Consider the following 17,651-nt stretch of genomic DNA (forward strand, 5'->3'; position numbering starts at 1 on the left):
GATTAAAGATCTTTGTAGCATTAGCTGTAAGGGAGAGGATTTGGATTAAGTGGCAGGATAAATTTGCTAGTGGTTTATCTCAGACACAAATGACCTTATATACTTTATATAGAAAAATAAAAATGGGTAACTTTATTGAGTGTTCTAGGCAATATAAAAATCATTGGGAGAAAGCTAAAGGTGGAAAAAGGCAGAAGTTAAAATATTATAAAGATAGGCAATGGAACAAAAAGAAAAAAAATCTAGTAATTGACTCGGATCAATGAATATATAACATATGACAAGACTATATATTTAATGGAGGAAGGACATTAACTGGTGATTCATAAAAGGAAAAAGAAATCTACCTCACACTCTATACAAAAAAATTAATTCTGTAGCTTTAGATAAAAACATAACATAAAAATATAAATAAATAATAAAGCTTTCAGAAAACTAAAGAATATCTTTATGATCGTGGAGTGGGCAAAGATTTCTAAAAGAGGACACCAAAAAGGAGTAATTATAAAAGACTGATAAATTGGATTTAATTAAATTCAATTAAAACAAACAAAAACAAACAAAAAAACACCATTACTAGAGAGAAAAGGCAAAGCGCAGGCAAACCCACTTGGAATATATAAATAATTCCAACAAATCAATAAGAAAATGACAAACAACTAAATAGAAAAACAGGTGCAAAGTTGCCGGATGATAGGATATCTGCATACTCAGCTTTAGTAGATACTGCCAAACAGTATCTGCTGGAGACTTGAACAGGTTCTTCACAAAAGTGAATATCCACATGGTCATAAACACATGAGAATGTGCTCAACCTCGTTAGTCAGGAGGGAAATATGTTAACAATCAGAACCACCACTTTGGAAACTTGTTTGTCAATATCTACAGAGCTGAATATATATGTGCATACTCTATAATCCAAAAATTGCACTCCTGGATATATACCTAACAGATTCATATATATAAGTGTACCAAAACACATTTTAAAATGTTTGTAGCAACAAAATTTGTAATTTTCCCAAGCCAAAAACAATCCAAATGTCTATTAGTAGCAGAATGAACAAACTGTGGTATATTCATACAATGCAAAACTCTAGCAATGAAAAATGAACAAGCAACTGCTACACATATAATAATGAACAAATCTTAGAAGCCCCAGGGGAAGCTTCTCAGTGGCTGGTCCTGTTCTACTGCTTGACCTAGGGGTGGTCACACTCATAGGAGTGTATACTTTGTGGTGGTTAATATGCTTTTTGCACCCTTCTGAATACATGTATACTTCAATGAAGAAGTTCCAATGCAACTCCTTCCCAAGAAAAAAATCTTTACAAATGATTTTAGTGCCATATTATACAAATCATAAAGTGTATGGAGACTAAATTTTTTTTCAGTTATACTTTATTTCAGTTTAAATTTTATTAAGAAAATGATAGGCTATAGAGGTGTTTGTGTCTTATGACTGTCAAAGGTCCACTGTATTCACATTTTTTGAAGAAATATATGAGAAAAATGTGAAATTCTAAGACCACTGAGCTTTATAAATTTTCCAACATGAAATCATAGTATTATTTTCTCTTCCACAACAATCCTTTCTATTCATATATGATTACTTTATCTCACTTTAGTCTCATAATTTCTTCCCTCTTTTATATGCAGAGGGAAAATACAGATGTCTATCAGGTTTGATCCATGATGTCAAAATTCAAACTTGGTACTTACGGAAAGGGCCTCTGCACCAGTGCAGGATGGGAAGAAACCAGTCCCCTTTTCCCAGCTGCACCTTTGTTTGGTGTTTTCCTGGCATCCCAGGAGGCAACAATGAGAAGGCTAAGAATGCCTAGGGCTGACTCCAGGATAAGTATTTAGAACTGCAAAGCCATGTTTCTGCAGAAGGTGCTCCCTATTCTATAATGAAGAAATTAAACCCCATTCACACTCAGGACTTAAAGATAAGACTGAGCTGGGAGGAAGGTGGATATTAAGTCTAATTTCCCACAAAAGAGGAATGAAAAACCAAAACAAGTAGGCACTGTAAAATTGTTTTTGTCTTTTTAATGGCAGGTCAAATATCCTGAAACATACATATATTCTGATAGTCTTCTAATCCCAGTTGAGTTCAAATATTAAAGTAACACACACGAGCTAAGAGAATTCAATATTGTTCCAAGGCACTTACTGAATCTCCATGACTAGATGAAAACAAGGACAATTAGGATGGACAATTAGACAGTTTATAATATAAAAATAACTTTTTGCTTACAATTTACAAAATGTATTATTATTACAATCTTTGATCTCTGATAACCTGTAATGCTGGCTGCATGAATCCAGCAATTTTAAAATTCAGAAACTATTTTCTAAAACTTCAGGGCAAATAATTTACAAATAAGGTACACAAAGATTTAGACCATGCAGAAATTTCTTACATCTTCTGTTAATAATATTTTATGACTGTAACTTTATCAAATTATATACCTACTTGCCCTGTACATATACAAAATAATGCATACATGATAAAACATTAGCAAAAGAGTAGTCCTTAAACTCAATTTATCATAAAAGTATTACTATATTAACATGTCTACAAGCAGCGTGTAACAGGGTTAAGAGACATTAAGGCAATAATACTTGAAGTTACAAAATAAACCGTATGTAATACTTTTTCCTAAGTGTAATATAAGGCAGGTAGATGGTCCCAGCAAAAAACACTAAGGTAACAATCTACACTGCTGTTAGTCCCACATTTTTAAGATGGAATACTATAAATCTGGCTTTCAGTGGCACTTGAATTTTCCAGTATAATTTAAAGTGTCTTTTAGTTCCCTGAATCATGTCCATTCTGAAGGTGGATCTCTTGGTCCTTTGGGTTTTCCACAGCGATTACCAAAACCTATAATCAAAATACCACAATAATTCTCTAGTGTTCAGAAATATTTTTACACTGTTAAGCTCATGTCTGTAGACATTCTTATTTTCTGTAACAAATAAATTTCCATATGGAAATTTAGAACTTAAACTAAACAAATCTCTACAAACACAAAACAACTCTTAATTTGTTCTGGGTAGTTGAAAATAATTGCTTCTTTTATAAAAATAAAATCAATTCTATCAAAATGTAAGAAAAACAGCTAAGATATTTTAGTCTTTCCAACTCAAAAGATTTGTTTACATACTGCAGTTTTTTATATTTTAGTTTTTAACCTCAGTACGAAACAGAATAAATTGGTTCATTTGTTTCATAATTAATTCCAAGCAACTTCGATGCTCCATGTTTTATTCTTGGCAAGTGCCATTTTAAGAACCTGAATAAATCATAGCACAAAGATAAACTTTGCCTTAAGGAAATTCTGGAACGATGGCAAATAACTTTTTTTCATTCTTGCCAGCATTAACTACACAATTACAGTTTTTAAATTATCTAATAAACAAATTACCAATCTCTGTGGCTTCTGTTGGACTTTCTGATATTTGATCTTTCTTGTTACTGAAAGTAGGTGGACATTCTGTACAAGTCTCTGTATGAATACCTCGTGCTGGATGGTCTAAAATGCAAATCAAAGCCACTGTTAGTCATAATCATGTGTAGCATCATAGGTAGAAGAATCCTCTAATTGTTTTAATGTGGGCAGTTAGTTAAAAGAGCAAGTTTTTTCTTGAGCATCAAAATTTTAGAGGCCCAGATAAATATAAATGCAAGGGTAATGAACACAAGAAATTATATTAGGTGTTCTTGCAGGCACCTAGAAATGTGCAGCAAGTACTTCTGCTGTGTGACGATTCTCCTTATGCTCCTACTTTAACTGCAACTGAAATGCCTTTATATGGAAATCAATGGCAAACAAGTTCATAGTTTATTAATGGACTTAACATTTGTGCTTAAAGGTAGTAATTCTTTTAAGATTTAGCATTGCTTAAATTTTAGTTAGTTATTTAACTGCCAATGCATAAGATTAGTAACAAAAGAAATCAACTACTATGATTCAGGCATTCTTTCACCACCTTCATCACATCCCCTACACCCCCTGTAAGGAACTTTTCTGGAAACTTGGAATACAAGTCAAATAACAGACAATCCTTGTCCTCAGGTGCTTATAGTCTAGACAGGGGTCAGCAAACATTTTCTGTAAAGGGCTAGAGAATATTTTAGGCTTTGCAAGCCACATACGGTCTCTGTCACACATTCTTCATTGACTTTTGTTTCTTTGTTTTTATTTTTAAACAACTCTTTAAAATGTAAAAATAATTCATTCAGCTCAAGGGCGGAATAAGAAAACAAGCCACAGGCAGGATTAGGCCTGTGGGATACAGTTTGCTAACCCCTGGTCTAGTAGGAGAGACAGATAAGTACCTTACTTATTACAGTAGTGTGATAAGGTTTATAATAAACGGGGACAGAAAGGAGAGGCATGTAGACGAAACTAGTGGCGGAGAGGTATTCAGGGTTGGCTTCTATGAGGAAATGATGATTTAGGCTAAGAGCCTCCATTTTCTCAATGAAGTAAAGGGTCTACTACTGGGTAAGAGTTAGTGGGATTCATGAAGAAAATAAAGATTTGGAAAATTCAGGGGAAATAAAAAGGGTATAAACTAGAGCATGTAAGATAACCAAGCAACACTGAGGGCTCAACCGTGGATCAATCCTAGAACTGTATGCTCAATCTGTGAAACAGCCAAGTTCCCCAGCAGTATTCAGTAATCCTGAGGGATAAAGTAAAATGGTATGGGAATTAGGGGCAAGAAAGTTAAGGATAACTGTGAGTGTGACTAGAGTGATGGAATCTAGATTGAATAGAGAAGGAAGAGAAACCAGAAAGGAGTTAACAGATGCTAAGAAAATAAAAGACCCAGGGATCTATCCATAGCAGCAGTAGTAATATAACGTAGATAATAATAACAGCATTGCTACCATTTCAGTGCCTACCCTGTGCCGGGCACTGTCTAACACTCTCCATATATGATTTAATTTAATTAAATCTTCGCAACAATCCTCTAGGGTAGGTTACTACTATTATCTGCATTTCACAGAGAAGAAAACTGAAGCCTAGAAAGATTAGGTAACTTGCCCAAACCCAAATAGTAAGTAAAATGGCAAAAATGGGACTCCAATCCAGGTGGGCTTGACGCTAAAGCTTCCGCTCTTTTCCTTATAATATGTTGCTGCAGAAAAGTAAACAGAGAGTAATAAAGAGTTTATGAGATGGAGTGGAGCCCCATTAGGCAAAGATCTAGGAAGAGAGCAGCTAAAGCAGAATGGAAGGTAAGGGCAGAGGTGATAGATAAATTGAGGGAACTGTATAAGCTAGGATGTTTGATGAGCTGCTTACATAGTTACAGATTTATAAGAATTAACAATAACTTGACCTATTTTACTATGATCATAAAAGTAATTTAGTAGAAAAATTTTCTAACTTGGCATTATAACACTGGGTTGAGCTAACATAATCTTACTAGCCTTCACAAATGTAAAAGTCCTAAAAGGAAGATTTCCGAAACAATTGATTTTTAGGCACCCAATTCAATCATCTAGGTTAATTTGGGGCATTTATTCAAATCATTGTCAGATCTAGATTCTAAGTGTCTTTACAAACAACAGAAATAAAATACAGGAAAATATTTTTTAAATAATTTCCTTCCCATCAGCCTGTTGACTACTGATAATAAATGCTGTTGTCCTCCTGATCAATAATAATATCTGGTATAACAACAAATTTAAAAGAATTATACTACATAATTCAGGTTCTAGAAGAGTTGTCCTACATATTTTCACATACTGAATTAACCAAATAAATAGCATACACCATGAGATATGCTATTTTATGGAAATTAATCTATATAATCTATAGCAAAAAGGAACACAATCCAACTTACCACATGTTTCACTTCCAGAGGTTATCAAGCCCTATAAGGAAGACATTCAATAGCTATTACAGTACATCTCTTTCATGTACAAATTATAGAAAATTTGGTCTGTTATGAGTATATATACCAACAAATCAGTATCTATCAAGATTCTCATCTCAAAGGAAAAGAAAACAATGGTGTTTTCAACTAGGGTTAAAAATGTTTAATGTTGTGGTGTTTTATACTGGGAGTAAAAGGATAGGGGAATTCCTTTTCCTTCTGGATGAAAACTGAAAATGCAGAAGTTACTACATAAGAGAACATACACACAACTGCATTTTGCCAGCCCTCTACTGTATTCATCAGATTATGATATCACTGATTGTAAGACATGGCATCATTATTAGGTTACCAATACTTTATTTATCAATTAAAGTATATCACAATGCTTTTTTAATCAATTTTAAGATATACCCCAATTTCAGATATTCAAACATGAGAGAAATACAAAAAATATTAATGTTGATGAAAAATGGCATTTCCCGTGGCTAAAATATTTAGCTACCAAAACATTTCCTGAATGTGAAAGGAAGTCTCACGTGACCAGAAAAACCAAAGGGAGAGACAATATACCTGGTTTTGTAATGGAAAGAACAAAATCCAGGAAAGTACTAGGACCCTGAAAATAGTAACTCCTGTTCTATTCATACCTCCAAAATGATTTGAAACAAGGCATAATTTACAAATTTCAAAAGCAGCTTGGGAAAATAATACTCTGAAGTGATAGTCATATGTAGATCATAATGCTCTTTAAAAAAATTTTAGATCTCACATTTTATACACTTTTCATCTGAAATCATAGCATAAGAAATAATTATCAAAAATTGTATTTAATAGTCTTAAGGTAAATTATTATAACAAACAACTGTAAGATAAATTAATAAAACAAAAGAACAAAAATACATTGAGCTATAGCTGTTCCAATCCCAAAAGGACTCACTTCAGGTTTTCTTTGTTCACACTGTTCCTGATTTTGAAGTTCACTCCACTCAGATCTTACAGGTGTATCTGAGAAAAATGAAATCTTACAATTAAAATTAACATCTTTAATTCTGAAAATTTCTTGCTTTAAGGTAATATAAAAAAACAGATACTATAGATTTTTAGAAACTATCACTTCCACTAAAAAATTTCTAGCTTCTATTAATTGAAGAATATCCCTTTAAGCTTTCTTCCTTACAATTTAAAGAACTGAGTTATCAGAGTTTATTACAAGTGCATTGTAATCTACAGGTGTGACAGACATAGACTTATTTATTTAATATTAGTGGAGTATACGGCTTCACTGTTTTTAACATTCTTAAAATCAGTTAAAATGAATAAAATATTTGTAAAATGCAGCTCAGATAAGACTAGTAGTGTGCACCTCCACTGAGCACAAGACACCGTAAATATATTAAAGCTGTTGCTATACTCTTTTCAGGATGGGAAGGAGGAGGAATATATTATCAACACTCTGAAATATCACTTTCTCCCGCACTGATACTCCTGTGGCCTTAAGGGTCCTCAGGTAACATCAACTGAGTGATGCCTGCCTACAACAGAATTTAAATGTTTACTTACCTAAACTGGTACCAAGTGAAGCAGTTAATGTCTTTTCGTAAGTAAGTGCCATTTTTAATGAATGAAAAGACAACAAACTGTATACAGTTATAGTTGCATTTAACTGGATTACAGTGTTTGATATAAATGCAGCCATTTTTTTAGCAGTCTTAGCAAATAAAAAATACCATTATAAGTATTTTTCGTACAAGGAATTAAAAACATTTGTCAGTATACATTCAAACCTATTTTTGAATTTAGTTGTGTAGCTCAACAGCAACAGACTGAAATCAGCCGTGTTTGTCAGAGCTTATTATTAAAGCATGAAATATGTAAAATCAGAAGGTATACTCACTATGTTCACTGGCCAATACAAAAGACTCAGGAGTTCTTTCAGGTAGGGGAGGAGGCGAATCTTCACTAACAGCAACATCTATATCAAATACATAAAATTTAGACAAATTATGAACTTGTTAAAAAATGTTAACTCATTTAAAAGTGCACTTGTTATCTAAACAAAATAAGACAGCTTTCTTGACATTCTTAAAAATCACTGCCACAAGTATCTAGGAGAACCAGTTTTTAAAAATGCAAAAATAAACAAGATATCCTTATCGCTTGACTTGTTATCAAAAACAATTATAAAGCTTATTGAGCAAAGACTGAACTCCATCACTGTTGCACAGAGAAAATGACTCTCCCATGACTTTCCTGACACCGTGTAGGCATTAATCACACTGTCCTCTGAGTCTGAAGGCATCTTCAGCAGAGAAGCCAGCAGGCGAGTGCCTTCTCTACTGGGTTTGCCGATAATGCTTTGAGTCCACAAAGGAAAGCTTCAGTCATTTGACTTAAGTCAGTGTTTCCCAAACTGTAAACAATTGCTTAACTCCTTTTATGAGTTTTGCCATACTGTGGACCATATGTCCTATTTTTTTATTTTATTTTTTATTTTTTGTGTGGTACGCGGGCCTCTCACTGCTGTGGCCTCTCCCGTTGCGGAGCACAGGCTCCGGACACACAGGCCCAGTGGCCATGGCTCACGGGCCCAGCCGCTCCGCGGCACGTGGGATCCTCCCAGACCGGGGCACGAACCCATGTCCCCTGCATCGGCAGGCGGACTCTCAACCACTGCGCCACCAGGGAAGCCCATGTCCTATTTTTTTAAATCCCACTCATTTTAAACTTAACTGTGTATTTCAGTCATGTTTTAAATAGTAATGACTAAAATAGCAGATTAAACGTGCTAGTTATTTTTCTAATATTCAAAAATATAACCATTAAAATTTTTGGTTGTTCATTTATTTATTGCCTAAAATCTTGTGAACAGTGGCATATGACCATACTTTGAGAATACGGACTGAAGCCATATAAAAGCTTTTCACCAGTAAAAACAAAATTAGCTCTTGGAAAAGATAACACATTAAGTAAGCCTTGTCAGTTAGCCTTATTATGGCATAAGGTGAAATGAGAGTATTAGATCCTTTGAGGTTTCACTGGAGGTAGAAAAAAAAAATATGAGGATACAATTCTGTGTGTGGACTCTCAGGTTAGAAAAGATGGGGCAAAGAAAGGAAGATGTGAGGATCCTATATTGTCTGGGCCTTGACAACTGTTTTCTTAAAAATGTGAACAACTGTGCCAATGATACTTTGCTATTTTACCACATTTGATAGGCTATGCATTAAAAAGAGAGTGAAAATCAAGAAAAGCCTTTTCAGTTTTCAACATGCGTGAGCCGGGTATGACTGCTCTGATTCCTCCTACAATTATTTAGCTGAAGACACAAGAAAATACAGCCCCTGGATCCTGCTGAGAGAAGAGTTCCAGTCCGATACTTTATATATATGTGTGTGTGTGTATATATAAAAATCTGTATACACACACATATAAAACATGAGTACTGGAACTCTCTTGCATATAAAGTTAAGCTACTAAAGAACTATCTACCCTGTCTGGTAGTAACAGCCTAAGCAATCATATTTCCCCTTGCTCTTTTGTTACTAAGAGCGCACAGTGAAGAGATGGCTGTTGGAAGGCAGGGATGCATACTCTTGACATTGTGGTGCCATTTCACAATTACATGAACAAATCAGGAAGGACAGTATGGCTTGTTTACATCAAGTATCAAGTACCTTTTGGAAACTCTATACCTCTTCTGTTATAACAGTCCTCGCTCTTAAAAGACTTTATTTTCTAACTGTGGCCTTGGCTTCTCAACTGCATGTTTCTCCCTGGATCTCTCGATTGCCTTTTCTGTGTTATAAATTTGTGTTTTAGAGGTTATCCAACCAGAGCCTGCACATTTTTCATAGGCTTTTGTAAATCATACACTTTATGGGAGCCTAGTGTAACCATGTTTGAGAAGTCTTTCAGGAGGCCTGAGTCAATATTAAAATCAGAATGATAGCCAGGAATTTTTTTCAGGCAGTAACTTATGCAAAAGGTTGTTTTAGGTATCAAGACAAAATTATTCCATAGCAAATTTTAAAACAAACAAGCAAACAATAATCTAATCCTTGTGCCAAAAGTTCATCTACAAGGTAAATAATTACTAACATTAAAAATAGGACTGCTTGTAGTTACACTGCAACACAGAATACTTACACAGGAAAATCTTCTGTTAATACCAAACTCATTTAGCATAGTTAAGGTAGGGTGAAAAGAAACCAGAAATCACATTTACAGCTATCTTTGCTTTGAAGTACAAATAAAATGGAGAGAAAGGAAGTGAGCTGGTATACAGAAGAGTGCTTTCAACTATTCTGTACAGTATGTTGTATTCTAAAGGAACTCTTTCTGCTATCACCAAAACACTGGTCATATGGCAGTAACTTTTAATGAGCATGTTATATCATGCATCCTTCCTGCCCTCACCAAACTCTATTTCTAGTAATGGTTTAAAAAATTTTATTTCCTAGGTACAAAACACATGCCTGATATGCTAAAAAAAAAAAAAACCAAAACGACAATTTCTTATCTACATGTTTTCTTGTGTAGTTACAACTTAGCAGTTATTTTTCAAACTCTGAAGTCGAGGGGAAAAAATATATTAACAATTTTAAATTATGACAAACTGGTAAAGTATTTATTTTGGCAACCATTATCTTCTGAAGATCCTTCAAATAAACCACAAAAGAATCAAGAACATAGAAAATCCTGTAAATTTAAAAAACTAGCTTAGACTCTCATTTACTCTACTAGATACATCCCCAAGATTTAAAAAAAAAGGAAAAAAAGTATGTGTGAGTTGAGGAAAATAGAGGCACCACAGTATGGGTGGTACTTACTGGGTCAGAATTAGAAAAAGTCATCTTTCAAGTTCACAGTACTTACTTGACTGCACATTATAAATACCAGTCTACGTGTGTCGCTATCAAAGTTCACCCACAAGTAAAAGACCACTGATAATCAACCTATCAATAAACAGCTTTTGTGTTTATATATTTGCTATCAACTTCATGGTCTGTTTAAGACGGCACCGTGGTAATTTTTAGCAGATTAAAGAGGAGTTTCAAGACCCAAAAATACATTTTGGGAACTTAGGGCATGCGTTATCTTGAAATGCTTAGATTGCTTAAAGAAGAGAGTCATTAATTAAATAGTAGTAGCACTGATGACTAGACATGGAAATATCCCACTTTCTACTGACTGAATTAAACTTCCTATATTCTGCTGAGCAGCTGCCATATTGCTTCTTGGTTAATAAACTCATTGTTGAAAGAAGCCTTTTTTGCAAGCATTTGTGAGGAGGTTTAAAATTTTAAAAAGGTATTTTGTAGTTAAAAGATCATAAAAAGATAATGAAATAGATATCTGTAATATACATGGGAGAAATTAGATGGCCAATCAAGCCATTCTACAATATTTGTGTCACTGTCACTTTAAGTAATCCCTAAATTATTTCTAATTATTCAGTCATATAAAATTTTGACCCATGTAAATAATAAGAGTTGTAAGATATAAGAAGAGAAAATTTTCAGTTACAACAATTTAAATATTTTGGAAACAAAAAGTCCAGTAATGCAAAATGTGATCAAACTAAGGTAACAATAAATAAAGGCTTACTTAAAAAAATAATTAGTATCAAAAATAATGAAATTTTGCATAGGTTCTGGAGTAAAGTGTGGAATAAAACATAATGAATTAATATAGCTAAACTGCTCAGAACAGTGACTGGCACATAGTAAAAATATTTAAGTGTTAGATATTATTATCATTACCTTTTTCAGCACCTGAATGTACTGTTCCTGCTATATCATGTCTAGCAATGGACATTGTTAATACTTTCCTTGTAGAAATGCTTTCAGTACTAGCGGCAGCAGAAACAGTGGCACTTGCTGTTGAAATACTGGTTTTATTCTTGGTCACAGCACCATCAGAGTTCCTTTCATCAGAGTCCGAGTCATCAGAGTGAAGAGGATTAGTAAAACTGAGGGGTGCTCTGAATAGAGGGGAGCTGTTGTGATGATCTGTGAGATCATGGGTTGCAAGTTGTGGCGTGGGGCTTGGTGTTGAACTCCCAGTTTTCATTGTTTGACAGTGGGTATCTGAGGATTTGCCTTCAGAGGAGTCAGGCATGGGTAGGGTATTCTCAGGTCCATGAAATGACCATGGTGCATGTCCTTTCTCCTCAAGAGGTAAGCGGTCTGGCCTTGGAGGTGTGTCTGAATTCTTCTGTGATTCTTCTGGTAGGATAACTGGAGCTTTATTTGACTGTGTTGCATTGCAGTCCACACAGGAATTCTGGGAAACATCATCAATTTTTAGATCTCTTGAATTCGATTCCTGTGATTTGAAGATTTTATCAATTGTACCTGGTGACGCCGAAGCGGATTTAATTTTAATTGCGTGTCCCCTGTTCAAGAGTGTGTTCCCTTCAAAACTTTTCGGCCCTTCTTGAAGAGGGACCTTCTTAATCTCAAAACTTAAATTGCGCTCCAGTTTTTTATCTATTTGTTCAACAGTTGATTCATTTTTCCCTGTAAGTTCTGTTGATTTATTATAGTTTCTGTTGAGGTCTGTTGCATGTTGTTCCGAGGAAACCACGTGCAACACTGGCTTTGGATGGTATCTGTCATTGTCCTGCCACACAGTAGTGACAGTTGGAAACGCTGAAGGGGGAGACGGTGTCAAGATGGGTGGCACTGGGTGAGGTTCTGGAGGCTGCAGAATTTCTTCCTTAGCGTCCCCTTCCACAAGGCAACTGGAAAATACGAAGAAAGGGGTATTAGAAGAAGGTTCCTCCTTTTAAAAAATAAGTTGATAGGTAACCGTTACGTAGCTAAGCCTCTTTAAATTAAAAGTCAGTAGAGTCTGTGGTTATGAATAAAAAAGTAAAATTTGCCGGGGCTTCCCTGGTGGCGCAGTGGTTGAGAGTCCGTCTGCTGATACAGGGGACACGGGTTCGTGCCCTGGTCCGGGAAGATCCCACATGCCGCGGAGCGGCTGGGCCCGTGAGCCATGGCCACTGAGCCTGCGCGTCCGGAGCCTGTGCTCCACAACGGGAGAGGCCACAGCAGTGAGAGGCCCGCGTACCGCCAAAAAAAAAAAAAAAAAAAAAAAATTAAAATTTGCCAAACTAAGAAAAGTTAATGTTTAACAAGGTAGTAATGTATGTACATTGTTTTAAAAAGTCAAATAACACAAGAATTTTAATAAAAATACAGCAGTCCCCTCCCACAGCCCTCCATTTACCCTGAGACATCAAGTTTCAGCTTTTTAAAAACAGCTACTTCCAAGATTTGCCTCCATATTTCAAAATATTTCAAAATGCATAAACGTTATTCCTTGATCCTTCTATTTCACACATATTCTACTGTCTTCCTACTATGGAAATGTCTTCTCCATCTTCCTAATACTGCTAATTTTTGGTTAGTTCAATCTTATGACTACAGTTATTATTCATACCAAGGACAGCATGATTTCCTATTTTTTCTTCTATAACTCTTATTTTCCCCTAATAATTGCCTTGGGTTTCCTATGTACCCTCAGTAATTCAGCCCTTCCTCAAACTTTCCTGCAGATTTGTACACCTCCTCTCAGTTGGTCAAGCACACCAGGTAACTATCAATATCACAGACATCCCTCTTAGAAACCCTGAGCCTCACGCTCCAGTGCAGACCCCTGGCCCCCCAGGCTACCATAGAGCTGACGCTCTCTCTTGTGTTAGACTCTCCTGTTTCCCAGGTCCCATCTTCGTTCTTCTAGCTACACTTGCTCAATTTAGTGGGTTATACCCTCCAATTGCTTCTTAAGAACGAAACATAGGAAACAAATTTCCTGAGGCCTACATAATTATATTTTCAAGGTTACTGACTTTTGGAAAAGGTGTATTATTCTAGACTAGAAATAACTTTCCTTCCGAATTTTATAATTGTGATTCCCGTTCATTTGAATGTGAGCTGTTTTTTCTCTTTTGAGCTTTTACGTTTTTTTTTAATTCTTCATGTTCTACAATCTCATGGTGTAACTTTTTTTAATCCATTGTATTACAATTTTTTTTTTTTTTTTTTTTTTTTTTTTTTTTTTTTTGCTGTACGCGGGCCTCTCACTGCTGTGGCCTCTCCCGTTGCGGAGCACAGGCTCCGGACACACAGGCCCCGCGGCCATGGCTCGCGGGCCCAGCCGCTCCGCGGCATGTGGGATCCTCCGGGATCGGGGCACGAACCCGTGTCCCCTGCATCGGCAGGCGGACTCTCAACCACTGCGCCACCAGGGAGGCCCTGTATTACAATTTTTAATCCATTATATTGAGAACTTTCTGTGCAAAAATTCATGTTACTACTAGAAACTTCTTTCCTAATTTCTTCCTTCCAGTCTCCTTCCAGACTATGATTAGTTTTAGTTATAATAATTATTATTACTATGATTATGTGACATACCTCCTGGTTTGATTCTCTAATTTCTTTATCTTCTGTCTCCTATTTTCTCTTTCTATTTGTTCCTTTTCTTGGGAGATTTCCTTGACTGTCTTATAGGCTTCTTTAATTAAAATTAAATTTTAATTTTTAAAATTTATGCTATTATATTTTTAATTTCCAAGAGCTTCTTATTTATTATGACCTGTTTCTTATTTCATGGTTGCAATATTTCCTAATTACTGAGAAAACAGACAGTTGCCACCCCCCCATCTTTTTTCTATTCTGTGTTGTCTCCATTCCATCCATTTTTTCCTGCTTATTTGGATTATGTCTTTCATGTTAGAGGCTTTGTCAAGTGTCTGATAATTCCTGGTTCTGTTCATTTTGAGAGAATGGAATATTTTAAATGACTGGGAAATGTGTATGTAAATGTAAGGGGGAGGGCTTGTGGCTTAGTGGCCATCTTACTGCTTGGTGACTGAATACAGTCCTTGCAATGTCATTGGTGGGCCACAAACATCAATAAGTATCGATTTCCTCTCTTGGGCTGGTTGGTTTTTCAAGAGAGGGATTCTGTCTCCCACCAGAAGTGGCTATCAGTATTCTGGGAGCCAAATAAGAGGTGGGAGCAATCTCACTGTTCAGCATGCAGATTCCTGCTTTCAGCAAGGAACTAACAACCCCACCATCAGTTGGACCTGATATACTGAACCCAGAGACTTCCAGGTTCAACCACGCCAGAGTAAATCCCTCCCTACTCTGTTCCCAGGTGTGTGCGACGCTGTCATCTGTCTGCTCAATTTGATGGGAGGAATCTGGGGTTCTAAACACTCTTTATAGAGACATCCAAGTACTCTTCTTGTTTTCATTCCCATCCTACACACCAGGCTTAAGGGGGACCTCCAACTTCTGGGCCTTTCTGGGGGTTCTTTGAAGACAATCATCTTGATCCTTATTGGCTTCCCTCACCTACAGGAGAGCAAGTTTTAGCTTTCTCTGTTCTAAGTCCCTTTTCACATTGGTCAGTCTGTTTTCCACTTCCCAAAATTCTGTCAAAATCTCATTTACTACCACCTTCTCTTCAGTTTTTTGGTTTTTAATCTTTATATATTTTTATGTTCCTCCACTATAATTTTAGGAAGTTTAGGGAGGGACCAGAGTTAAATGTGCTTAAACTGCCTATTTAACCAACAATCCTGTAAATGTTTTTAGAAGCAGTAGCCTTACATGATGTTATGTACATAGTAAAGAAATTCTTAGCTACTCACATTTTAAGAATAGCTTTAAGTGAGGTACAGTCGATATACAAAAACCTGAACATACATTTTTTCTAATTTACTTTATTTATTTAGTTTTGGCTGCGTTGGGTCTTCGTTGCTGCGCACGGGCTTTCTCTCACAAGAGTAGATGCAGCACTCGGGGCCTGCTCTTCATTGCGGTGTGTGGGCTCCTCATTGCGATGGCTTCTCTTGTTGCGGGGTGGCTTCTCTTGTTGCGGAGCACAGGCTCTAGGCACATGGGCTTCAGTAGTTGTGGCATGTGGGTTCAGTAGTTGTGGCTCGCGGGCTCTAGAGCGCAGGTTCAGTAGCTGTGGCGCATGGGCTTAGTTGCTCCGTGACATGTGGGATCTTCCCGGACCAGGGCTCAAACCCGTGTCCCCTGCATTGGCAGGCAGATTCTTAACCACTGTGCCACCAGGGAAGCTCTGAATATATTTTTTTAATATATGTATTTATTTATTTGTTTATTTATTTATGGCTGTGTTGGGTCTTAGTTGCGGCATGCAGGATCTTTTGTTGTGGTGTGCGCAGGCTTCTCTCTAGTTGTGGCACGTGGGCTTCTATTTGTGGCACACGGGCTCCAGAGCACGTGGGCTCTCTAGTTGTGGTGTGCAGGCTCAGTAGTTGCAGCGTGCGGTCTTAGTTGTCCCGCAGCATGTGGAATCTTAGTTCCCTGACCAGGGATTGAACCTGTGTCCCCTGCACTGGAAGGTGGATTCTTAACCACTGGACCACCACGGAAGTCCCTGAACATATTTAATGTATACAATTTGATGAGTTTGGACATATGCATATATTGGGTTGGCCAAAAAATGCTTTTGCTTTCTAAGTAAAAATAAAAGACACATTTTTCATTTTTACCAAGAACTTTATTGAACAACATATTCACCCTTTTGTTCCACTACCTTTTGCCATTTTTCAGGCAATTTCATAATTCCGTTTTCCCAAAACTTTTCATCTTTTTGAGCAAAGAACTGTTCCAGGTGCCTTTTACAGTCTTCCAGGGAATTGAACTTTTTTCCATTAAGAGAATTTTGTAAAGACTGAAATAAATGGAAATCCCAAGGTGCAATGTCTGGTGAATACGATGGCTGAATCAGAACTTCCCAGCTGAGCTGTAACAGTTTTTGCCTGGTCATCAAAGAAACATGCAGTCTTGTGTTATCCTGATGGGAGATTATGCATTTTCTGTTGACTAATTCTGGATGCTTTTGGTCAAGTGCTGCTTTCAGTTGGCTTAATTGGGAGCAGTACTTGTTGGAATTAATTGTTTGGTTTTCCAGAAGGAGCTCATAATAGAGGGCTCCCTTCCAATCCCACCACATAAACAACATCCAATCTCACCACATACACATCACCTTCTTTGGATAAAAAACAGCCTTTGGTGTGGTTGCTGGCGGTTCATTTCGCTTGCCCCGTGATCTCTTCCATTCCACATTATTGTACAGTATCCACTTTTCATCGCCCATCGCGATTTGTTTTAAAAATGGAACATTTTTGTTATGTGTAAGTAGAGAATCGCAGGCAGAAATATGGTCAAGAAGGTTTTTCTTGCTTAACTTATATGGAACCCAAACATCAAAGCGATTCACACAACCAAGCTAGTGCAAATGATTTTCAACGCTTGATTTGGATATTTTGAGTATGTCGGCTATCTCCCACATGGTATAACACTGAATGTTCTCAATTAATGTCGCGATTTGATCGCTATCAACTTCAACTGGTCTACCTGACCGTGGAGCATCGTCCAGCGAGAAATCTTCAGCACGAAACTTCGCAAACCACATTCGATCAGTCACAGCACCTTCTCCATGTACTGCACAAATCTTTTTTTGCATTTCAGTTGTGTTTTTACCTTTCTTGAAATAATAAAGCATAATATGGCACAAATGTTGCTTTTTTTCTTCCATCTTCAATATTAAAATGGCTACACAAAGGGGCCTCCCTGGTGGCGCAGTGGTTAAGAGTCCGCCTGCCGATGCAGGGGATACGGGTTTGTGCCCCGGTCTGGGAGGATCCCATATGCCGCGGAGCGGCTGGGCCCGTGAGCCATGGCCGCTGGGCC

General features: G+C 36.7%; 1 protein-coding gene across 3 annotated transcripts in view; it reads right to left on the minus strand.

Moving 5' to 3' along the window:
* Nucleotides 1-2,037: 2,037 nt before the first annotated feature.
* PTPN12 (protein tyrosine phosphatase non-receptor type 12) overlaps nt 2,038-17,651 on the minus strand; it is a 91,619-nt gene continuing 76,005 nt past the window's right edge. For all 3 annotated transcript variants that reach the window (XM_060107489.1, XM_060107490.1, XM_060107491.1), the window contains 6 exons: nt 11,667-12,649; nt 7,799-7,876; nt 6,842-6,909; nt 5,869-5,899; nt 3,435-3,542; nt 2,038-2,890 (listed from right to left, as the gene is read on the minus strand). In XM_060107489.1, the coding sequence (XP_059963472.1) occupies nt 2,829-2,890; nt 3,435-3,542; nt 5,869-5,899; nt 6,842-6,909; nt 7,799-7,876; nt 11,667-12,649 (1,330 nt within the window). In that variant the 3' untranslated portion in view covers nt 2,038-2,828. The remainder of the gene's footprint in view (nt 2,891-3,434; nt 3,543-5,868; nt 5,900-6,841; nt 6,910-7,798; nt 7,877-11,666; nt 12,650-17,651) is intronic.

The sequence above is a fragment of the Mesoplodon densirostris genome, chromosome 9 (assembly GCF_025265405.1).
Source record: "Mesoplodon densirostris isolate mMesDen1 chromosome 9, mMesDen1 primary haplotype, whole genome shotgun sequence".
NCBI classification, from domain to species: Eukaryota; Metazoa; Chordata; class Mammalia; order Artiodactyla; family Ziphiidae; genus Mesoplodon; species Mesoplodon densirostris.